General features: G+C 44.9%; 1 protein-coding gene across 1 annotated transcript in view; it reads left to right on the top strand.

The window, feature by feature from the left end:
• GALNT15 (polypeptide N-acetylgalactosaminyltransferase 15) overlaps positions 1 to 25,703 on the top strand; it is a 61,643-nt gene that overhangs the window by 23,331 nt on the left and 12,609 nt on the right. Inside the window, exons 4-9 of the mRNA XM_069729948.1 lie at positions 1,292 to 1,459; positions 1,826 to 1,943; positions 5,873 to 6,064; positions 9,956 to 10,087; positions 11,103 to 11,198; positions 17,608 to 17,736. Coding sequence (XP_069586049.1) covers positions 1,292 to 1,459; positions 1,826 to 1,943; positions 5,873 to 6,064; positions 9,956 to 10,087; positions 11,103 to 11,198; positions 17,608 to 17,736 — 835 coding nt within the window. The remainder of the gene's footprint in view (positions 1 to 1,291; positions 1,460 to 1,825; positions 1,944 to 5,872; positions 6,065 to 9,955; positions 10,088 to 11,102; positions 11,199 to 17,607; positions 17,737 to 25,703) is intronic.

A 25,703-nucleotide genomic window follows, 5' to 3' on the forward strand; every position in this document is an offset into this window, starting at 1 on the left:
GTGGCTCTGTGCTGTATACTACGTGGCTCTGTGCTGTATACTACTTGGCTGGGCAATATACTATGTGACTGGGCAAAATACTACGTGTCTGGGCAATATACTACGTGACTGGCCAATACACTACGTGTCTGTGCTGTATACTATGTGACTCTGTGCTGTATACTACGTGACTCTGTGCTGTATACTATGTGTCTCTGTGGTGTATACTACGTGGCTGGGCAATATACTACGTGACTGGGCAATATACGTGACTGGCCAATATACTACGAAGCTGGGCAATATACTACGTGGCTGGGCAATATACTACGTGGCTGGGCAATATACTACGTGGCTGGGCAATATACTACGTGACTGGGCAATATACTACGTGGCTGGGCAATATACTATGTGGCTGGGCAATATACTACGTAGCTGGGCAATATACTACGTAACTGGGCAATATACTACGTAACTGGGCAATATACTACGTGACTGGCCAATATACTACGTGGGCTGTGCAATATACTAGGTGGACATGCATATTCTAGAATACCCGATGCGTTAGAATCGGGCCACCATCTAGTACTTTAATATGCAGTATATTAAATAAATGCTAAAAATTAAAACATATCTCCTCATGGGACAATAAGACACACTTTCTTTTCACATCCTATTAGTGTTACGGATCTGCAACATAGGACTAAGGTAGAAGAGGGAAAACTAACCCTGCACTATGACTAGGCTGAAACCCTACGATGGAGTGGGCGACCCATTCCTTGCGAATAGACCCACCGACGATCCTAGGTTAATCTCAAGCGAAGACCTATAGATAAGGGGAAGGGGTTCACTAAAAGAACTAAGGACTGGGTACAAAAACGGGTCACCTCCTAATAAAGAGAAGGCTGCAGAAACCAATAGAAAACAGAAACTAAGGCTAGCAGAACCAGAGGTACCAGCACTGCAAATAACACACAGTAGACAAGCAAAGCACCAAGCTAGAGCTCAAGCAGATAAACACTGTTGTCCAGCAAGGACTGGGAGGCAGGTGCTGGTTAATAAAGAGTGAAACAAACACCTGACCCAAGACAAACCCAGCACCAGAGGAAAAAGATCAGCAGCCAGAACTCCAAAAGAAAATGGCGGATAGTCACAAACTAAACAGATTCTAACAATTAGGGCAAGAAATTATATTTTGTGAATGATTCTGAAAGAAAATATTCTAAGAAATGTAATCCGTGACTAATAATAGTGACCATTTTATGTAACCTTGTGTACAATAAAAGCAAACAGATCTTTTTCTCTTTGTTTTAAGGAATTGTATAGTGTCACCTGTTTTAGATGTAATTGACTGGAGAACGTTCAAGTATTATCACTCTACGGACTTGAGACAAGGAGTGTTTGACTGGAGCCTCGATTTTCACTGGGTTACTCTATCAGAAAGTGACCAGAAGGTACGGCAATCCCCCATCGTTCCATTCAGGTAATATTTTCATGCACTGCTCAGGATGAAGTTGTCAGACACTCACATAAGCAGATATTGTAAATGATAGAACGGATTTCTATGTGACCACATTATATTTGTCCTTTAGGAGCATACAAAAATCGCAGAGGTGGGTCCACTGTTTAGGATACCGCTTTTAAGTGGAGAGTAGCTAACAAATAGTTCTAACACTGGTGGCCCTGGTCTATCTATGTGTTAAATGTAAGAAACGTGACCATTTTGTTATGGTAAAAATATGGCATTTTTATAGATTACTAACTTGAAGTTCTTGATTTAAAGTATTTTATTTACAATAAGTTATTAAGTGTGGAAATGTTTTACATTTTGTGTGTTCTATGTAACCAGGACTCCAGTAATACCCGGATGCGTTATAGCCGTTGATCGTCACTACTTCCAGAACATTGGGGCATTTGATACATTCATGAATGTTTCAGGCGTGGAAAATATAGAGCTTTCTATCCGGGTAAATTATTCAAAATATGTATTTTATTTTTATAAATAAAATAGGATCCACATTAGTGCAGCACTGTAGTAGTGAAATGCAGCCCGCGCACATGATAATAAGCCAAGGCCAGGTCAGCGCAAGGCAAAAAAACAAGTCTGACTTTTTCCCCTAATGCTTCGTTTGAGACTAACATTGTGTTTAGCTAATGACAAGTTTGTATCAACCACAAAGATCAGGGTTGCTATTAGAAAATGAACTACTAAGAAATTAGGGATAAGACCATGTTTTACCAAAATACATAGTTATTATGGGGGCACTGTTCATGGCAGCCAAACAAATGTTAATAGGGCTTAGCACAAGTTACTCCGTCTACCAGATTCCAGGGTTGCCCCAGCCTTCACCAATTAATCCATGTACAGAGATTTGGACTTACATAATGGTCCTGGTTTGGGTACGATGGAGTCAGCTCCTGGCCGTTGTAACAAGTTGCCGCCAAGAAGGTTTGTCATAAAAGGTTGTTACCAGGAGGTCAAAGTCAGAGACAGAATGATTAGGCAGGAGAACCATTAGAAACCAGGCTGAGGTCAAAACACGGTCAATACAGGAAACAGACAGCGGACAACCAAAGTAGTATCCACTATAACTGGAAAAGGAAATTTACTCTTAGGGAGAAACACTAACTAGCCAGGAATAAATCCTTAACCTTCCAGGCTGGGTAGAACCACAAATTCCAGGCGTAGTACTGCTCTGTGCCACTCTCTTAAGATGCTACCGTTTGGTCCTGATTGAAGATATCAATAATTGACTACATTTGCCTAATGGATCCAGTTCTGATCCATGATTTTAAACATTGGCAGGGAGAGAGAAGCTGACTTATGTGATATTTTAAGCAGGAGCTGCTTCACCCAGAGAGGTGACCGATGTCATTCTTCCTACCTTATTATGCCATTTTGTGTGTGGGTTGCGCTCATGTGCTGCCTCCCAATTTCTTCAAGGGTTCATCAAGTGCAAAAAAACAGCATAAAAAGGCAGAAAGGTTTACCTGCCCAGGCCTCCAAACAAATGCACTATCAGGATGCAGTGGACCCATGTAGTTAAGATGGCGGCAACACAGGTGTAATAATACTGATGAGCCAACCACTTTCAGTCTGCCAATCCATGGAGGAGGTGGTTGCTTGGTATATTAATGAACAATAGAGGTTTGTATGCTTCGCTGGTCACATGCAGGTGATGCACAGCATCTGGCTTACAGCCTATTAGTGACGCCTGTACTATTCGATCAGGCAGGCTGCCCAGTGCTATCCAAATGCATCCCATGTGAACAGACACCACAGTTTACAAGAACAAACGGGCCCAAAAGCACCCTGAAATGAAAAATAAAGTGCAGAAAATACATATAAAAATATGTGAGGTATTAGTCAATATTTTGGCCAAGATATGCAAGCTCGAACCCACTTTAAGGGTCCTCACGCTTGCGAGTCCTAACACTAAGCTGAACAGCAGAGCCACAAAAAGAGGACTTAAAAATCCTTCAAAAAACAGCAGAAAAAAGACAGACGTTTACCTGACCAGGCCTCCAAACAAATGCAGGATGTATGTACAGTATGTATGTATCAGGATACAGTGGACCCATGTAGTTAAGATGGTGGCAAAACAGGTGCAAAAATACCGATGAGACAACGACTCTCAGCCTGCCAATCCATTGAGGGGGTGGTTGCTTGGTATATTAATGCACAATAGAGGTTTGCATGCGGCGCTGTTCACATACAGGTGATGCACAGCATCTGGATTACAGCCTACTAGTGATGGCCGTACTATTAGATCAGGCGGGCTGCCCAGCGCTTTCCAAATGCATCCCATGTGAACAGACATGAGTTTACAAGACCTTGACGTGGGTTACTAGCTTACATATCTTGGACAAAATATCTCCGGCTTAACCAGAGTCATATCCATTAGTAATTTGGAGGGTCTACATCTCATGTTGACTTCCTGATAAGATTTACAGTGGGGGAAATAAGTATTTGATCCCTTGCTGATTTTGTAAGTGTGCCCACTAACAAAGACATGAACAGTCTATAATTTTAAGGGTAGGTTAATTTTAACATTGAGAGATAGAATATCAAAAATAAAATCCAGAAAATCACATTGTATAAATTATATAAATTTGCATTTTGCAGTGAGAAATAAGTATTTGATCCCTCTGGCAAACAAGACTTAATACTTGGTGGCAAAACCCTTATTGGCAAGCACAGCAGTCGGACGTTTTTTGTAGTTGATGACGAGATTTGCGCACATGTCAGGAGGAATATTGGTCCACTCCTCTTTGCAGATCATCTCTAAATCATTAAGATTTTGAGGCTGTTGCTTGGCAACTTGGAGCTTCAACTTCCTCCATATGTTTTCTATGGGATTAAGGTCTGGAGACTGGCTAGGCAACTCCATGAACTTAATGTGCTACTTTGTGAACCATTCCTTTGTTGCCTTAGCTGTATGTTTTGAGTCATTATCTTGCTGGAAGACCCAGCCACCACCCATTTTTAATGTCCTGGCGGAGGGAAGGACTTTACAGCACATGGCTGCATCCATTTTCCCATTGATCCGGTGAAGTAGTCCTGTGCCCTAAGCAGATAAACACCCCCAAAACATAATGTTTCCACCTCCCTGCTTGACAGTGGGGATGGTGTTCTTTGGGTCATAGGCAGCATTTCTCTTCCTCCAAGCACGGCGAGTTGAATTAATGCCAAAGAGCTCAATTTTTGTCACATCTGCCACAGCACCTTCTCCCAATCACTCACAGAATTATCCAAGTGTTCACTGGCAAACTTCAGATGGGCTTGTACATGTGCCTTCCTGAGCAGGGGGACCTTGCGGGCACTGCAGGATTTTAAACCTTTACTGCGTGATGTGACTGTGGTCCCAACTGTCTTGAGATCATTAACAAGTTCCTCCCGTGTAGTTTTAGGCTGATCTCTCACCATCCTCATGATCAAAGATACCCCAAGAAGTGAGATTTTGCATGGTGCCTCAGATCGATGTCGATTGACAGTAATTTTGTATTTCTTCCATTTTCTTTCTATTGCACCAACAGTTGCCTCCTTCTCACCCAGCATCTTACTTATGGTTTTGTAGCCCATTCCAGCTCTGTGTAGGTCTATGATCTTGTCCCTGACATCCTTATAAAGCTGTTTGGACTTGCCCATGTTGTAGAGGTTAGAGTCTGACTGATTAATTGAGTCTGTGGACAGGAGTCTTTTATAAAGGTGACTATGTAAGACAGCTGTCTTTAATGCAGGTAAGGATTGATAAGGAGCGTCTAACTGGTCTTTAGGAGCCAGAACTCTTAATGGTTGTTAGGGGATCAAATACTTATTTCTCACTGCAAAATGCAAATAAATTTATATAATTTATACAATGTCATTTTCTGGATTTTATTTTTGATATTCTATCTCTCAATGTTAAAATTAACCTACCCTTACAATTATAGACTGTTCATGTCTTTGTCTGTGGGCAAACTTACAAAATAAGCAAGGGATCAAAGACTTATTTCCCCCACTGTACATGATTGAAGAAGAATGTGTTAGTAAAAATGAAAGAAAATCCTGATAGCACTACTAATACTAATATTAAAAGCCCTCCTTTCCCGGCTTATGCAGACTGATTGACATTTTACTCCATATTGTATGCAAAGAAAAGATTGTAAACAATGTATTTATGTGCAGGGTAAGAAGGTCTCTCACTGGCTTTCTAAGGAGTCCCGTGAAAAGTTACTCTGGTTTGCAAATAAATTTTACTACAAATGAAATAAACTTGTATATTATGTAGCTTAGCTTTTTTTCTATCATAGGCTGCTTTAAGATTGGGTAATATAAATCACAATGGGTTCTCTTTAATTTACAACAGTGAGTACTTATTAGTATTTAGCGTCATGAAATGCATTTCCTACTCAGGTTTGGCTCTGTGGTGGATCATTAGAAATCGTGCCGTGTTCAAGAGTTGGCCATTTGCTTGAGAATCAAACATACAATACATATCAAAATGAAACACTACTAAAAAATAAGATTCGAATAGCAGAAGTTTGGATGGACTCTTACAAAGATATCTTTTACCATAATATTGGAAAGGAATTGCTAACTAAGCCGGTAAGTACTTACTCTGTATTGTGTTTTTTATTACATTTTTGTGCAGGTTTATATATTAATGGTCACTTTCTTTCATCACATTCAGCTTAGCACTTGAGCTTACCAACAGTATCAATGATGAAACAAGGAATATTTTTTGCTACCATATTCCCACGTTGAGTCACCTCTGGTGAACCTAAGGTGAATACAGGATTTACAAAATCTGTCATCATAGAATGGTAAATGTTTAGACTCTCACAATGACCGCCATAAGGAAGGAAGACTAAGAATAACCTCTACTGTAGAGGATAAGTTCATCAGAATCACCAGCTTCAGAAACTGAAAATTGACAGAATTTCAGATAACAGCCCTCATAAGTGATGCACAGACATCAAGTAGCAACACATCTCAACATCAACTGTTCACAGGAGACTATGAAAAGCAGGTCTTTATGGTTGAATTGATGCAAAAAAAAAAGCCACTAGTGAGGACGGTGAACAAGAAGATGAAACACATTATTTTGGACAGAAACACAAGGACAAGCAAGAGACCAGATCAGTGGAAACATGTACTGTAGTCTTTTGAATCAAATTTTGAGAGTTTTTGGTACCAACAGCCATGTCTTTGTGAGACACAGAAAAGATGAGAGGATAGTTTCTACATATGTGGTGCCCACCATGAAGCATGGAGGGTAACTTGTAATGATATGAGGGTACTTTGCTGGTGACACTGTTAGTTATTTATTGCAAACTCAAGGCACACTGGGTTACAGCATAGCCACCACAACATTCTGCAATGATATGCCATCCATCTGATTGGCACTTATTGTTACCATTATTAGTGTTGCAACAGGACAATGACCCAAAACACACCTTAAGGCTATGGAAGAGGTATGTGACCAAGAAGGGAGCGATGAAGTGCTGCACCAGATGACATGGCTTCCACAATTCCCCAGTCTCAATCCAATTGAGATAGTTTGGGATGAGTTGGACAATAGAGTGAAGGCAAAGAAGCCAAGAAGTGTTCAGCATCTCAGGGAACACCTTCAAGACTGTTGAAAGTTATTCCAGGTGACGACCCAATGAAGTTGCTTGAGATAATGCCAAGGGGCTTGTAAAGCGGTCATCAGAGTAAAAGGGAGGTACATTGAGGAATCTAAGGTTTAACTCAAATTCTGATATTTGTTTCTTTACTCCTCATTTCCAGATTTATTCATCTGTGGTTTTGCTGCCTTTAGTCTGAATATGCAATGTGTACATTCTTATAAAAACAAGGAAAACCATTGCCTGACCTGTTGTATCATAATTTTTGACTGGTACTGTAAATAAATGTGAAGTTTTATTCTACTTCATATGCTTTGGACTATTGGTTATTTGTTGCTTTTAAATTAGTGTTGGATATCGCATCAAAAGAGCATGGATCTACTGTATATACTCAACCTGGACCTACATCTTTCAGCTTGATTTGCATGGTTACAAGCGTTGTAGAATCAGTATTAACAACTTGAACAAATTAGCTTTATTTGGAAACAGATAGCAGAGCAAAAGAGAAGCAAATTTTGTTAAAAAAATTATTTAAAAGAGAGTGAACCTCCTGAAAACGGTGTAAATGCACTATTACGCAGTTTTGGATAAAAAGCATATTGTGGTCTACCAGTATGTTGCAAGTAGATGTTGATGAATGGCTACAGGGTGTTTTAGTGTGCTTGCCACTACCCGTTTCTATGTAAATGCTCATACACAAATTTGTGAATCTCGATCACTGCAATTAGCTGGTGAGAGTCATTACAGTTCATACATACTGTAGCTCTGTAAGTGCCTGAGCTTAAATCTCCCATTAGTCTCTGCTTGTTGACTGTCTGCACATAGCCTGCTCTGGTACATTTAGGAAAGTATAGTCAAACTATGTGAGGCTGACATCTACAGTTGCTTGTGAAACTATTCATCCTCCTTGGCTCTTTTCCTATTTGTTACATTGCAACCTATGTTTAAATATTATTTTATGTCTGGAACCAAACCAACACAGCTCGTCATCCCAAGAACAGCATCCCCACAGTGAAACATGGTAGTGCCAGCATCATGCTGTGGGGATGTTTTACGGCAACAGGGACAGGGAAAATGGTCCAAGTTGAAAGGAAGAAGGATGGTGCAACATTCAGGGATATTCTTGAGCAAAACCTGTTTCAGTCTGTCAGTGATTTTAGACTGGGACTGATGTTCAACTTCTAACAAAACAATGACCCAAAGCATACTGCTTAAGCAAAACTTGAGTGGTTTAAGGGGAAACGTGTAAATATTTAGGAGTGGCCTAGTGAAAGCCAAGAATTTAAGCCAATTGAGAGTCTGTGGTTAGACTTGAAGATTGCTGTTCATCAGATGAAGCCATCTAACTTGAAGGAGCTGCAGCTGTTTTGCCTTGAAGAATGGGCAAAAATCCCAGTGGGAAGATGGGGAAAGCTCATATATACTTATCTAAAGTGACTTGGAGGTGTAATTGCCATAAAAGGAGGCTCTATAAACTACTGACTTTAGGGGGGTGTTAATAGTTATGCACAGTGGCGTAACTACAAAGTTAGGGGCTCCGGTGCGAACTTCCAAATGGGGCCCCCCCCCCCTGCCATACAACTCAATGTAACCCCCATAGAATAATGGCCACACATGATGCTCAATACTGTATAACGGCCACCACACATGATGCTCCATACTGTATAATGGCCACACATGATGCTGCATACTGTATAACGGCCACACATGATGCTCAATACTGTATAATGACCCCCCTCCTGTATGCATGGCTCATCTCCCTCCTATCCCATATACATAGCTCATATTACCCCTCCTGTATGCATGGCTCATATTCCCCCCTGCATGGCTCATATTCCCCCCTGCATGGCTCATATTCCCCCCTGCATGGCTCATATTCCCCCCTGCATGGCTCATATCCCCCCCTGCATGGCTCATATCCCCCCCTGCATGGCTCATATTCCCCCCTGCATGGCTCATATTCCCCCCTGTATGCAGGCTTAGCTCTCCGCTCCTGCTCGGCGCGCCGGCTTATGTCCTCCTTCATCCCCCCCCCCCCGTTCCCCCGTCCCCCCGTCCCTCATACTCACCTGTCTTCCCACTGCACGGCCGTGCCGACATCCCTCGCGCTCTGTCCCGACTCCAGACGGCGGCGCCGGCGCAGCACCTTCTTCCTGCTTGAGCGGTCATGTGACACCGTTCATTAAGATCATGAATATGCGCATATTCGTGATCTTAATGAGCGGTGTCACGTGACCGCTCAAGCAGGAACGAGCTGCAGTGCAGACGCCGAGACCATCGCTGGAGCAGGGTGAGTATTCAAGGCAGCGGCGGCGGCGGCGGGGAAGGGGGGGGAGGCCCTGGAGCGGGGGGAGGCACTGCCAGTCCGAGCCTGCCTGCCGGGCCCGGGCCCCTGACCTGCCGGGCCCGGTCGCACTGGCGACCGCTGCGACCGCGGTAGTTACGCCACTGGTTATGCACAAAAAAAAGAAACCAAACGTTCAGAGTTGTAGGCATGTTCTTTACATAAGCTGATGCAAACCCTCAAAAACAAACAGTGAAATTCCAGGCTGTGCTGTAGGAAAACACAAAAAAATGCCAAGGGGGTGAACACTTTTGCAAGCCACTATAGGTTCTTAATGCAGTGCCGGACACTGAACAAAGCACATTTTCCACAACTCCTTGTTCAGATGTATTAAGAAAATCTATAAAAATGAAGTGCATAATTTACACCAAAATTAATAGCCAAAAATCACTAGGAATTTGAAATAGGATTAATCAGTCCCATGCTAGTAAAGCATCTGGGATAAGCAAAATTTCAGAATAGATTATGTAATTTTACTTTACCTTCTATCCTGTGTCATTACAACATATTTTCTTTCTGCCTTAGATAGAGATGAATGATGCTACTGAGCTGAAACAACTCCGCATGAGATTGGGATGTAAAGGATTCACTTGGTTTTTAGCCAATATTGATCCTGCTATGAACACTATGTTTCCAGTTCTCGAGTCAACAGGACAAGTAATAAATATTAATTAAGACTGAAATAGTTTTGTTAGTTTGAAATAGTTTTGTAAATATATGTAAAGACTGATCTTCTGTATGAAGCAGCTGTGGCTACACATTAAGGGCTCACTCACACGAGCGTACCAATTAGACAAGTATAATCCAAGTAAAAATCAGATAGCACTCAGCCCAATGTTATACTATGGGGTCATGCAGATCTGCGATTATTCTCTCATGCTGAAAGTGCATCAGAGAATTGGACCTTGCACAATCATACAAGTCTATGGGTGCGTGTAAAGCATTGGACTTCATTCTGATGTCATCTGAGTGTAGTCCAATTATGGAGAAATGATGGTACCTGTGCTTTGATTCTTTCCTGCAAAAGGATTGTAGCACAGGGCGCTGACACTTGGCTCAAGCGCTTACAGAATTTGATCTGAGAGTCTTGCATTAGAGAACATATGCTCGTGTGACCCCGGCCTGACTTGCATTGCAGTTCAGTTCAACATGTTTACATCATGTGGCCATCGCAGCTTATAACAGTTGATCAAAGGGAGTATCAATTGCTGGACCCTCACCGATCAATATCTTATAATAATAATAATCTTTATTTTTATATAGCGCCAACAAATTCTGCAGCGCTTTACAGTTTGCACACATTATCATCACAGTCCCCGATGAGGCTCACAATCTAAATTCCCTATCAGTATGTCTTTTGAATGTAGGAGGAAACCGGAGTACCCAGAGGAAACCCACGCAAACACGGAGAGAACATACAAACTCCTTGCAGATGTTGTCCTTGATGGGATTTGACCCCAGGACTCCAGCGCTTCAAGGCTGCTGTGCTATCCACTGAGCCACCATGGTGCCCCTTATGAGCGGAAAACCACTGGAACTCCATTTTTTTTTTTACGTTTTTGCAAAATTAATATAAATAACAAGATCATAAAACACTTTTAAATATCAAAATGTGTACTTATAAACATACATAATTCACATTTGGTTAACTCCATCTATTTCACTTTTACAGCTTTTGAATTCAGATGCTGGACAGTGTGTGCAGTATTCCTATAACAGAAGCAATCAGCTGGTAGAGCTTTCCCATTGTGATGACAAAGTGAATCAGGTAGTTTTAAATTGTGTCTTTCCAAAATTTGTGTAAGCAACAAGATTAAAAAAAAAAGGTAGCTGTGCTTTAAAATAACTTTTTAGAATAAGCTATCTTGGGTGTACCTCTGGAAAAACTCCACATATTGCCTATCTATAATATAACGCTGGGAGCGTCACTCTGTCCGAAGCCTTTATAGACTGCGCAGGCGCAAGCACCGGCGCAGTCTGGGCCTCACAGAGTGACGCTCCCGGGAGATCGCGGTGTGCGTTCACACTGAACGCACACCGCGATCTCCAACAGAAAAGCAGGGACCGCCAGGAGGGTGAGTATCGCCTATATTCACCTGTCCTGCGTTCCATCGCTGAGCGCCGCCATCTTCCCGGTCTTCGGCCTGTAACCTTCAGTTCAGAGGGCGCGATGACGTGCTTAATGCGCGCCGGCGCCACCCTCTGACTGAACAGTCACAGCCAGGAGACCGGGAAGATGGCGGCGCTCAGCGATGGAACGCAGGACAGGTGAATATAGTAAGTGCTGGGGGGCCTGAGCTGGCGGCGATACCGGCACCTGACCCCCACAGCGCGCCGGTGTCCCCGCCTGCTCAGGCCCCCGGATGGGTGCAGCACATGACAGGATGGGGACGCAGGATGGGTGCAGCACATACCAGGATGGGGACGCAGGATGGGTGCAGCACATGACAGGATGTGGACGCAGGATGGGTGCTGCACATGACAGGATGGGGGCGCAGGATGGGTGCAGCACATACCAGGATGGGGACGCAGGATGGGTGCAGCACATGACAAGATGGGGACGCAGGATGGGTGCAGCACATGACAGGATGGGGACGCAGGATGGGTGCAGCACATGACAGGATGGGGACGCAGGATGGCTGCAGCACATACCAGGATGGGGACGCAGGATGGGGACGCAGGATGGGTGCAGCACATGACAGAATGGGGGCACAGGATGGAGCAGCACATGACAGAACGGGGGCGCAGGATGGGAGCAGCACATGACAGGATGGGGACGCAGGATGGGTGCAGCACATGACAGGATTGGGATGCAGGATGGGTGCAGCACATACCAGGATGGGGACGCAGGATGGGTGCAGCACATACCAGGATGGGGATGCAGGATGGGTGCAGCACATGACAGGATGGGTGCAGCACATACCAGGATGGGGACGCAGGATGGGTGCAGCACATGACAGGATGGGGACGCAGGATGGGTGCAGCACATGACAGGATGGGGACGCAGGATGGGGACGGAGGATGGGTGCAGCACATGACAGGATGGGGACGCAGGATGGGTGCAGCACATGACAGGATGGGGACGCAGGATGGAGCAGCACATACAAGGATGGAGACCATATACCAATATAAATGCTCGCCACCCGGGCGTAGAACGGGTTCAATAGGTAGTTAACTTATATCCTGCATTCCCACCAGTTTTCCCCTCTGTATGCTATCTGTCATTTGTAGTACAGTGGGAACAGGGGGAGGATATAAGCCGCAGGGAGCTCTCCCATTGACAGCACAGCATAGAGAGGGAAGGCCTGACCGTCATTCACTTTATAGCTCACAGAGACAAGCTGCAGCAACATGGAATACATTATGCAGCAGAGCTGAGATGTGTTGATCTGAATCAAGCTCTGATGTAAAACACTTGTTATAGAACTCTGAACCATATTTTTCTGCCTCATTCTCTGTTCCTTTCCCTTCTGGTCACTTCCCCTCCTTACTACCCCGCTCAATAGAGGATACTTGTTTATGTCATATGATCCCTACAGTCCATCGTCTCTGAGCAATATGGACTTGAGCTGATTTTTCACGGTGGATAATGAGTTCAGGAGGCAGGAGCAGGGGAAGAAGTTTCTTGTTGTCACAGCAGTAACTCGCATGCCTCCTCAGCGCCACTCTACTCACTGTGGTCACCACGCAGTTTCTCCTATTGTCAGCCATCTTGCTTAAGTTTGCCTCTTGCAGCACTCCTCAGCACTGCTGCATTTGCAAGTGGTTTTCATTTGTCTATGGGGAGGCATGTCTGGTCTCTGCAGGAATTTATCCTTGCTTTGTCCTTCAAAGATTAGGTTCCCTGGTATATCCCATGTCAGCAAGGTCTATATTCAGCAGCTGCTCCACCACTCTCTGCCTGAACATTGGTTCCTAGCCTGCTAGCACCTTGTTTATGCACAACTTCGTATTCTGTCTTCTGTTATTGACCTGGCCTGTTTACCAGCTCTGTTTGACTTCCCCATCCGTGACTCCGGCTTTGTACTGTGAATCCATGCTGCCTGCCCTGACCTTGAACCGTCTGCGTACACCTCTGTCTCGCCTTTCTGCACCTCGTAACCGCACCTCTGACTCACTCTGGTTAGCTGCGCAGTAGCGGGACTACCCTGGAGTAGTACCTGGTGTCTATTGGCAGCCCAGCCTATCCTCACCATCAGAGGCCCTAGGGAAGACCCGGTAAACACTTAATCACACCCCTTCTGGGTAAGCCTGGCCCGTGAAGCAGTGGGTCCACATCCATCAGCGTTATAATTGTAAGTGGGGAAGGAAGTTGATTTCTCTAATAAGATACACTACAAAATTTCTTATAAACACCAGTACAGTAGCGTAGCTACCGGGGGGCAGAGGGTGCGGGTGCCCCAGGCCCGGTGCTCTGAGGGGGCCCACCTGGAGCTACACTACTGTAACTGTGTCGTCGCATTGCAGTTACATTCTGTGGCAGAGCAGGGAGAATCGATCTCCCTGCTCTTCCGCCCGGCCGCTATGGGGCCCCTGAGCAGGCGGGGGGGCCCGGTGTCAGCAGTGGGCCCCCCACCATCATCGGAATATCAGCTGTACCGGCATTTAGCCAATACAGCTGACTGCAATGATGGGAGTAGGAGCGCTGCGCTTCTTCTCCCATCATCTCCCTGTCAGTGTCGGCGTCTGACATCGCCGACACTGACAACGGGCACAATGATGTCACTGCCCGGCGCCCGCTGTCAGGAGATCAGTGGGAGCAGCACAGGAACCAGGAAGAAGAGAGGTTTTTTTTTAATGGGTGCTGCTGCCTTATTACAGGGTCTGCCTATGGGGAGGGCTGCCTTAATACAGGGTCTGACTATGGGGGCTGCCTTATTATAGGGTCTGACTATGTGGGCTGCCTTATTACAGTGTCTGACTATGGGGGTGCTGCCTGTGGGGGATGCATTATTACAGGGTCTGACTATATGGGTGCTGCTTCATTACAGGCTCTGGCTATGGTGGTGCTGCCTTATTACAGGGTCTGACTATGGGGGTGCTGCCTTATTACAGGGTCTCACTGTGGGGGATGCCTTATTACAGGGTCTGACTATAGGGGTGCTGCCTCATTACAGGGTCTGACTATGGGGGTGCTGCCTTATTACAGGGTCTGACTATGGGGGTGCTGCCTTATTACAGGGTCTCACTGTGGGGGATGCCTTATTACAGGGTCTGACTATAGGGGTGCTGCCTCATTACAGGGTCTGACTATGGGGGTGCTGCCTTATTACAGGGTCTGAAAAAGGGGGTTCTGCCTTATTACAGGGTCTGCCTATAAGGGTGCTGCCTCATTACAGGGTCTGACTATGGGGGTGCTGCCTTATTACAGGGTCTGGGTATGGGGGCTGCCTTATTATAGGGTCTGACTATGGGGGCTGCCTTATTATAGGGTCTGACTATGTGGGCTGCCTTATTACAGTGTCTATGGGGATGCTGCCTGTGGGGGATGCCTTATTACAGGGTCTGACTATGGGAGCTGCCTTATTACAGGGTCTGACTATAGGGGTGCTGCCTCATTACAGGGTCTGACTATGGTGGTGCTGCCTTATTACAGGGTCTGACTATGGGGGTGCTGCCTTATTACTGGATCTGATTGTGGGGGATGCTTTATTACAGGGTCTGACTGTAGGGGTGCTGCCTCATTACAGGGTCTGACTATGGGGGTGCTGCCTTATTACAGGGTCTGACTATGGGGGTGCTGCCTTATTACAGGGTCTGACTATGGGGGTGCTGCCTTATTACAGGGTCTGCCTATGGGGGCTGCCTTTTTACAGGGTCTGACTATGGGGGTGCTGCCTTATTACAGGGTCTGACTATGGGAGCTGCCTTATTACAGGGTCTGACTATAGGGGTGCTGCCTCATTACAGGGTCTGATTATGGGGGTGCTGCCTTATTACAGGGTCTAACTTTGGGGGTGCTGCCTTATTACAGGGGCTGCCTATGGGGGCTGTCTTTTTACAGGTTCTGACTATGGGGGTGCTGCCTTATTACAGGGAATGACTATGGGGGCTGCCTTATTACAGGTTCTGACTATGGGGGTGCTGCCTTATTACAGGGTCTGCCGCCTTATTACAGGGTCTGCCTATAGGGGTGCTGCCTTATTACAGGGACTGACTATGGGGTGCTGCCTTATTACAGGGTCTGCCGCCTCATTGCAGGGTCTGACTATGGGGGTGCTGCCTTATTACAGGGTCTGACTATGGGGGTCTGGCTATGGGGGCTGCCTTTTTAGAGTCTGACTATGGGGGTGCCGCCTTATTACAGGGTCTGCCTATGGGGGTGCTGCCTTATGCTATACAGTCTGCCTATGGGGGTACTGCCTTATTACAGGGTCTGCCTATATGGAGGTGCTGCCTTATTACAGTGTTTGCCTATGGGGGCTGCCGTATGCTATAGAGCAGGGGTCCCCACCTCCAGACCTCGAGGGCCGCCAACAGTGCAGGTTTTCAGGATTTCCTTAGTATTGCACAGGGGTTGGAATCATCACCTGTGCAGATGATCACATTACCACCGATGCAATACTAAAGAAATCCTGAAAACCTGCACTGTTGGCGGCCCTCGAGGCTTGGAGTTGGGGACCCCTGCTATAGAGTCTGCCTATGGGGAGTGCATTATACTATATTGTGGACTATTGGGTGCATTATGCTACTGTATATGGAGGCTATCTAGGGGGCCATCATACAGTATGGAGATTACAGTGTGGGGGTCATTATACATTTTTGGAGCCATCAGTTTGGGGGCTACTAAGGAGTCAGTATACTGTGTGGATGCATTATACTGTGTGTAAGAGAGCATCATGCTGTGTATAGGGGAGCTGTACAGGGGGAGACTCGGGACTTTCTTAAATGTAAAGTGGGCACTTATTGTTATAGGGGAACTCAGGTTACTGTGGCTATCAAAGGGGCACACAGGGCATTATTACTTTCTAGGGGCAAAATATGGGCACTGTTTTCTAGGGCACTTGCACCTAGCATTACTATATTATAGAGGGGTGCTTTAGAATTTAAAGGGCACAGAGAACCACAAAGCAGGTGCAGTAATAGGGACACATAGGGCAGCAGCGGCTCAGTATTGGGGTATCAGGGGCAGTAATAGGGTCACAGAGCAGCAGCGGCTCAGTATTGGGGTATCAGGGGCAGTAATAGGGTCACAGAGCAGCAGCGGCTCAGTATTGGGGTATCAGGGGCAGTAATAGGGTCACATACGGCAGCAGCGGCTCAGTATTGGGGTATCAGGGGCAGTAATAGGGTCACAGAGCAGCAGCGGCTCAGTATTGGGGTATCAGGTGCAGTAGTAGGGTCACAGAGCAGCAGCGGCTCAGTATTGGGGTATCAGGGGCAGTGATAGGGACACATACGCCAGCAGAGGCTCAGTATTGGGGTATCAGGGGCAGTGATAGGGACACATACGGCAGCAGCGGCTCAGTATTGGGGTATCAGGTGCAGTAATAGGGTCACAGAGCAGCAGTGGCTCAGTATTGGGGTATCAGGGGCAGTAATAGGGTCACATAGAGCAGCAGCGGCTCACTATTGGGGTATAAGAGGCAGTAATTTTGGAGATTATACTGTTATCATTGGGAGGTTTCTTCAATAAAATTCAATGTATAATCTAACGGGTGATGACTTTTATTAGACTGACTGTCATTTGCACCGACCACTTAGGAAAAGCTGAGAAAAATATCATTTGCATAATAATTTGGAACACAGTGTAAGCAATTTAAGGAATATATTCTGACATCCAAAAAATTAAAATGTATTTTCTCACCATCAAAAAAGAGATTGAAAAGAAGCATAATCAAAAAAATGGCTTTTAATTTTAGATCATAAGGGGAAATCTGTCCCAAATATATAATTAATTAACATATCCACAAGAAATCAGATTTTATTTGATTTTATTAGAGACACTACATTATATGAAATAAATTTAGATTTTAAAATGTAACTTTTTTCTTTGTGATATAATCTGTGGCAGTGCACAGCTTGGTAAGCAGCCTAGAAGCGAAATAATAAACCCTTCTTTTTATAACACACACGTCACACTATACGCTCCAGCACTTTATTATGTCTGAATATAAATAATACTGAGATTCACATGTTTTAATTGTTTATTAATTTACAAATGTTTTCTGCCCTAGGTACTGGTTTATTATGGTAAAAAGTTGCAATTAAGAGCGTCAGAATCTCTGTGTCTGGATGTAACAGATGAACATGTACTCCTTAGAAACTGCTCCTTCAATGATGTATCCACATGGGATTTTAATGAGGTACAAATATTGTTTAAATTATATAGTATTATATAGGTCAGGTGCACAACTTTTTCTTTCTCCTTACCTTTCCTTTAGGATTTACGTCTCTATTTATAACAAAGACCTTCAAAAAGCCTCATGTACATCATATAGTGACTTTTATTAAGTGTTTGGATTTCTAAATGAGGCCTTATTTTTGTTGCAAATCAAGGACAGTGATAATCAAGTATCTTATAAAGTTTTGCTTTTCCAAATGGTACTTTTTTGTGCTCTGACATAGGCATTAACACCAGTGATGAGCGAGTGTACTCATTGCTCTGGTTTTCCCGAGCACGCTCGTGTGACCTCCGAGTATTTTTTAGTGCTCGGAGATTTACAGCTAGTAGCAAGGCTGAGTACATGTGGGGGTTGCCTGGTTGCCAGGGAATCACCACTTGTAATCAAGCTGGTTAGTAGCTGTAAATCATTCACCTGCCGAGATGAAAACTAAATCTCCGTGCAGTCATAAATATTCGGAGGTCACCCGAGTGTGCTCAGGAAAACCCGAGCAACGAGTACACTCGCTCATCACTAATTAACACCTTACCAGTATAGCATTTCGACAGTTGGGTTTTTTTTTGCTTTTTTATTCCTGGACTCTGAAACTCTAGAACATTTTTAGGCTGTGTGCACACAGCCAATTTGAAATGCCGGCGTACCTGCTGAGCATTGACAGAGGAAAACGCTTTCAGACATGCCGTCATCTTTTGTTAGAAGCATCCTTTTTCGGCGTAATCTCGATCTTTTTTTTTTTTTTCTTTTTTACATTTTTAAAAGCGTTTTTTGTTAGACATTTTAATATAAGCTATTTAGTGGTTTCAAAGCACTAGTCGCCTGAATATTGATCAGGTCACTTCTTTTAGCCACTTCAGAACTTTCAAAGCCTGAAGCTGGTAAAGGGGTTATCTGGGACTATTTTATTTTTCTCTTATGGGTCGAAGAAGTGTCTTATGCGCCCAACTTGCCTCTCAGCGCCGCTCTCTGGTGGCTCAGAGTGGTCATGGATCACTCTTGCCGACAATTCTGCAGCATATACTCTGTTCTGTTGACTGGGCGTGACTGCTGCTGTCATGCTGACTGACAGCCGACTCCTAAATGCGGAGACCTGGCTGTCAATCAGCATGACATTGGCCATCATACTATGTTGACAGAGCCTGGAAGAGCAAGGGGTGAAGTGGAGCAGAATGGAAAAAAAACTAATCCTGCAAATGTCATGTGGCGAACATGACATGCAAACTTTATTTTGTGGGTTTACAGTGATAGCAAATTACCGTATATACTCAAGTATAAGCCGACCCGAGTAAAGCCGACCTCCCCTAATTTTGCCACAAAAAACTGGGAAACCTTAATGACTCGAGTATAAGCCTAGGGTGGGAAATGCAGCAGCTACTGGTAAATTTCAAAAATAAAAATCAGACACCAATAAAAGTAAAATGAATTGAGACATCAGTAGGTTAAGTGTTTTTGAATATCCATATTGAATCAGGAGCCCCATTGTTGTGAATTCTGTGGCCAAGCTCCCTCCTGTGGTCGTGAGTGGTACTGCGGCTGGTTCTGTCTATAAGCTTCCTTTGGTGGATGAGAGTGGTACTGCGGCTTCTGAGTTTCCTTCCTCAGGTGATGAGGTTAAGTCGTTAGGTGCTGCTCTATTTAACTCCACCTGGTGCTTTGATCCTGGCCTCCAGTCAATGTTCTAGTGTTGGTCTTGCTTCCTCCTGGATCGTTCCTGTGGCCTCTATCCTGCATAAGCTAAGTTCTGCTTGTGTTATTTTTGTTTGCTATATTTTCTGTCCAGCTTGCTATATTGGTTTTTTCTTGCTTGCTGGAAGCTCTGAGACGCAGAGGGAGCACCTTCGTACCGTTAGTCGGTGCGGAGGGTCTTTTTGCCCCTCTGCGTGGTTATTTGTAGGTTTTTGTGTTGACCGCAAAGCTATCTTTCCTATCCTCGGTCTATTCAGTAAGTCGGGCCTCACTTTGCTAAATCTATTTCATCTCTGTGTTTGTATTTCATCTTTACTCACAGTCATTATATGTGGGGGGCTGCCTTTTCCTTTGGGGAATTTCTCTGAGGCAAGGTAGGCTTATTTTTCTATCTTCAGGGCTAGTTAGTTTCTCAGGCTGTGCCGAGTTGCATAGGGAGCGTTAGGCGCAATCCACGGCTACCTCTAGTGTGGTGTGTTAGGATTAGGGATTGCGGTCAGCAGAGTTTCCACGTCTCAGAGCTTGTCCTATGTTTTTGTTAAATGTCAGGTCACCTTGTGTGCTCTGAACTTCAAGGTCCATTGTGGTTCTGAATTACCTGTTCATAACAGTACTGGAGGCCCAAAGTACTAATGCTTCTCAATAGAGGGAAAAGAGAAGTTCTGAGACCATTTTTTTTTCTTTGCACTGTGTTCTGTCTTTCTTTTCCCCTTTACATCAGGGTGGTTCAGAACACAGGTGTGGACATGGATATTCAGGGTCTGTCCTCTTTGATGGATAATCTCACTATAAGAGTACAGAACATTCAAGATTTAGTGGTTCAGAATCCTATGTTAGAACCTAAAATTCCTATTCCTGAGTTATTTTCTGGAGATAGAGCTAAGTTTTTGAATTTTAAAAATAATTGTAAACTGTTTCTGGCTTTGAAACCCCGCTCCTCTGGTGACCCAGTTCAACAAGTTAAAATCATTATTTCTTTATTACGTGGCGACCCTCAAGACTGGGCATTTTCCCTTGCGCCAGGAGATCCTGCATTATGTAATATTGATGCGTTTTTTCTGGCGCTCGGATTGCTGTACGACGAACCTAATTCAGTGGATCAGGCAGAAAAAAATTTGCTGGCTCTGTGTCAGGGTCAGGATGAGATAGAGATTTATTGTCAGAAGTTTAGAAAGTGGTCCGTGCTCACTCAATGGAATGAATGTGCGCTGGCAGCTATTTTCAGAAAGGGTCTCTCTGAAGCCCTTAAGGATGCCATGGTGGGATTTCCTATGCCTGCTGGTCTGAATGAGTCTATGTCTTTGGCCATTCAGATCGGTCGACGCTTGCGCGAGCATAAATCTGTGCACTATTTGGCGGTATTATCTGAGCATAAACCTGAGCCTATGCAGTACGATAGGACTTTGACCAGAGCTGAAAGGCAAGAACACAGACGTCAGAATGGGCTGTGTTTCTACTGTGGTGATTCCACTCATGCTATCTCCGATTGTCCTAAGCGCACTAAGCGGTTCGCTAGGTCTGCCACCATTGGTACGGTACAGTCAAAATTTCTTTTGTCCGTTACTTTGATCTGCTCTTTGTCTTCCTATTCTGTCATGGCATTTGTGGATTCAGGCGCTGCCCTGAATTTGATGGACTTGGAGTATGCTAGGCGCTGTGGGTTTGTCTTGGAGCCCTTGCAGTGTCCTATTCCATTGAGAGGAATTGATGCTACGCCTTTGGCCAAGAATAAGCCTCAGTATTGGACCCAGCTGACCATGTGCATGGCTCCTGCGCACCAGGAGGATATTCGCTTTCTGGTGTTGCATAATCTGCATGATGTGGTCGTGTTGGGGTTGCCATGGCTACAAGTCCATAACCCAGTATTAGATTGGAAATCAATGTCTGTGTCCAGCTGGGGTTGTCAGGGGGTACATGGTGATGTTCCATTTCTGTCTATCTCATCATCCACCCCTTCTGAGGTCCCAGAGTTCTTGTCTGATTACCGGGATGTATTCGATGAGCCCAAGTCCAATGCCCTACCTCCGCATAGGGATTGTGATTGTGCTATCGATTTGATTCCTGGTAGTAAGTTTCCCAAGGGTCGACTGTTTAATTTATCTGTACCTGAGCACGCCGCTATGCGGAGTTACGTGAAGGAGTCTTTGGAGAAGGGTCATATTCGACCGTCATCGTCGCCATTGGGAGCGGGTTTCTTTTTTGTGGCCAAGAAGGATGGTTCGCTGAGACCTTGTATTGATTACCGCCTTCTAAATAAAATTACGGTCAAATTTCAGTACCCCTTGCCGCTGCTGTCTGATTTGTTTGCTCAGATTAAGGGGGCTAGTTGGTTCACCAAGATAGATCTTCGTGGTGCGTATAATCTTGTGCGTATCAAACGGGGCGATGAATGGAAAACAGCATTTAATACGCCCGAAGGCCATTTTTAGTACCTGGTTATGCCATTCGGACTTTCTAATGCTCCATCAGTGTTTCAGTCCTTTATGCATGACATCTTCCGAGAGTACCTGGATAAATTCCTGATTGTATACTTGGATGATATTTTGGTCTTCTCGGATGATTGAGAGTCTCATGTGAAGCAGGTCAGAATGGTGTTCCAGGTCCTGCGTGCTAATTCTTTGTTTGTGAAGGGGTCAAAGTGTCTCTTTGGTGTTCAGAAGATTTCATTTTTGGGGTTCATTTTTTCTCCTTCTACTATCGAGATGGACCTTGTTAAAGTTCAGGCCATTTATGATTGGACTCAGCCAACATCTCTGAAGAGTCTGCAGAAGTTCCTGGGCCTTGCTAATTTTTATCGTCGCTTCATCGCTAATTTTTCTAGCATTGCTAAACCGTTGACTGATTTGACCAAGAAGGGTGCTGATGTGGTCAATTGGTCTTCTGCTGCTGTGGAAGCTTTTCAGGAGTTGAAGCGTCGTTTTTCTTCTGCCCCTGTGTTGTGCCAACCAGATGTTTCGCTTCCGTTCCAGGTCGAGGTTGATGCTTCCGAAATTGGAGCAGGGGCTGTTTTGTCGCAGAGAAGTTCTGATTGCTCGGTGATGAAACCATGCGCCTTCTTTTCCAGGAAATTTTCGCCTGCTGAGCGAAATTATGATGTTGGCAATCGAGAGTTGCTAGCCATGAAGTGGGCATTCGAGGAGTGGCGTCATTGGCTTGAAGGAGCTAAGCATCGCGTGGTGGTCTTGACTGATCACAAAAACTTGACTTATCTCGAGACTGCCAAACGGTTGAATCCTAGACAGGCTCGTTGGTCGCTGTTTTTCTCCCGTTTTGACTTTGTGGTTTCGTACCTTCCGGGCTCTAAAAATGTGAAGGCGGATGCCCTGTCTAGGAGTATTGTGCCCGATTCTCCGGGTTTGTCTGAGCCGGCGGGTATTCTCAAAGAGGGGGTAATTTTGTCTGCCATCTCCCCTGATTTGCGGCGGGTGCTGCAAAAATTTCAGGCTAATAGACCTGACCGTTGCCCAGCGGAGAAACTGTTTGTCCCTGATAGGTGGACGAATAAAGTTATCTCTGAGGTTCATTGTTCGGTGTTGGCTGGTCATCCTGGAATCTTTGGTACCAGAGATTTGGTGGCTAGATCCTTTTGGTGGCCGTCTCTGTCGCGGGATGTGCGTTCTTTTGTGCAGTCCTGTGGGATTTGTGCTCGGGCTAAGCCTTGCTGTTCTCGTGCCAGTGGGTTGCTTTTGCCCTTGCCGGTCCCGAAGAGGCCTTGGACACATATCTCTATGGATTTTATTTCGGATCTCCCCATCTCTCAAAGAATGTCGGTCATTTGGGTGGTTTGTGATTGCTTCTCTAAGATGGTCCATTTGGTGCCCTTGTCTAAATTGCCTTCCTCCTCTGATTTGGTGCCATTGTTTTTTCAGCATGTGGTTCGTTTACATGGCATTCCGGAGAACATCGTTTCTGACAGAGGTTCCCAGTTTGTTTCGAGGTTTTGGCGAGCCTTTTGTGCTAGGATGGGCATTGATTTGTCTTTTTCCTCGGCTTTCCATCCTCAGACAAATGGCCAGACTGAACGAACCAATCAGACCTTGGAAACATATCTGAGATGTTTTGTTTCTGCTGATCAGGATGATTGGGTGTCCTTTAAGCCTTTGGCTGAGTTCGCCCTTAATAATCGGGCCAGCTCGGCTACTTTGGTTTCGCCGTTTTTCTGCAATTCTGGGTTCCACCCTCGTTTCTCTTCAGGGCAGGTTGAGTCTTCGGACTGTCCTGGTGTGGATACTGTGGTGGATAGGTTGCAGCAGATTTGGACTCATGTAGTGGACAATTTGACCTTGTCCCAGGAGAAGGCTCAACGTTTCGCTAACCACAGGCGCTGTGTGGGTCCCCGACTTCTTGTTGGGGATTTGGTTTGGTTGTCATCTCGTTATATTCCTATGAAGGTTTCCTCTCCTAAATTTAAGCCTCGTTTCATTGGTCCATATAGGATTTCTGAGGTTCTTAATCCTGTGTCTTTTCGTTTGACTCTTCCGGCTTCTTTTTCCATCCATAACGTGTTCCATAGGTCATTGTTGCGGAGATACGTGGCACCTGTGGTTCCATCTATTGATCCTCCTGCTCCGGTTTTGGTTGAAGGGGAATTGGAGTATATTGTGGAGAAGATTTTGGATTCTCGTGTTTCGAGATGGAAACTCCAGTATCTGGTTAAGTGGAAAGGTTATGGTCAGGAAGATAATTCCTGGGTCTTTGCCTCTGATGTCCATGCTGCCGATCTGGTTCGTGCCTTTCATGTGGCTCATCCTGGTCGGCCTGGGGGCTCTGGTGAGGGTTCGGTGACCCCTCCTCAAGGGGGGGGTACTGTTGTGAATTCTGTGGCCAAGCTCCCTCCTGTGGTCGTGAGTGGTACTGCGGCTGGTTCTGTCTATAAGCTTCCTTTGGTGGATGAGAGTGGTACTGCGGCTTCTGAGTTTCCTTCCTCAGGTGATGAGGTTAAGTCATTAGGTGCTGCTCTATTTAACTCCACCTGGTGCTTTGATCCTGGCCTCCAGTCAATGTTCTAGTATTGGTCTTGCTTCCTCCTGGATCGTTCCTGTGGCCTCTCTATCCTGCATAAGCTAAGTTCTGCTTGTGTTATTTTTGTTTGCTATATTTTCTGTCCAGCTTGCTATATTGTTTTTTTCTTGCTTGCTGGAAGCTCTGAGACGCAGAGGGAGCACCTCCGTACCGTTAGTCGGTGCGGAGGGTCTTTTTGCCCCTCTGCGTGGTTGTTTGTAGGTTTTTGTGTTGACCGCAAAGCTATCTTTCCTATCCTCGGTCTATTCAGTAAGTCGGGCCTCACTTTGCTAAATCTATTTCATCTCTGTGTTTGTATTTCATCTTTACTCACAGTCATTATATGTGGGGGGCTGCCTTTTCCTTTGGGGAATTTCTCTGAGGCAAGGTAGGCTTATTTTTCTATCTTCAGGGCTAGTTAGTTTCTCAGGCTGTGCCGAGTTGCATAGGGAGCGTTAGGCGCAATCCACGGCTACCTCTAGTGTGGTGTGTTAGGATTAGGGATTGCGGTCAGCAGAGTTTCCACGTCTCAGAGCTTGTCCTATGTTTTTGGTAAATGTCAGGTCACCTTGTGTGCTCTGAACTTCAAGGTCCATTGTGGTTCTGAATTACCTGTTCATAACACCCCATATAATACTCCATACAGTTCATGATGTGCCCCATAAGATGCTCCATATTAAAATACGCGTCATATAATGCTCCATATACAAATGTGCCACATATAATTCTCCATGCAGTTCATTATGGCCCCATAAGATGCTCCATATACAAATGAACCACATATAATGCTCCATGCAGTTCATTATGGCCCCATAAGATGCTCCATATACAAATATGCCCCATATAATGCTCCATACAGTTCATTATGGCCCCATAGATGCTCAATATACAAATATTCCCCATATAATGCTCCATACAGTTCATTATGGCCCCATAAGATGCTCCATATACAAATATGCCCCATATAATGCTCCATACAGTTCATTATGGCCCCATAAGATGCTCCATATACAAATATGCCACATATAATGCTCCATACAGTTCATTATGGCCCCATAAGATGCTCCATATACAAATATGCCCCATATAATGCTCCATACAGTTCATTATGGCACCATAAGATGCTTCATATACAAATATGCCCCATATAATGCTCCATACAGTTCATTATGGCCCCATAGATGCTCCATATAACAATGTGCCACATATAATGCTGCTGCTGCAATAAAAAAAAATGACATACT

The sequence above is a fragment of the Ranitomeya imitator genome, chromosome 6, assembly GCF_032444005.1.
Source record: "Ranitomeya imitator isolate aRanImi1 chromosome 6, aRanImi1.pri, whole genome shotgun sequence".
Taxonomy (NCBI): Eukaryota; Metazoa; Chordata; class Amphibia; order Anura; family Dendrobatidae; genus Ranitomeya; species Ranitomeya imitator.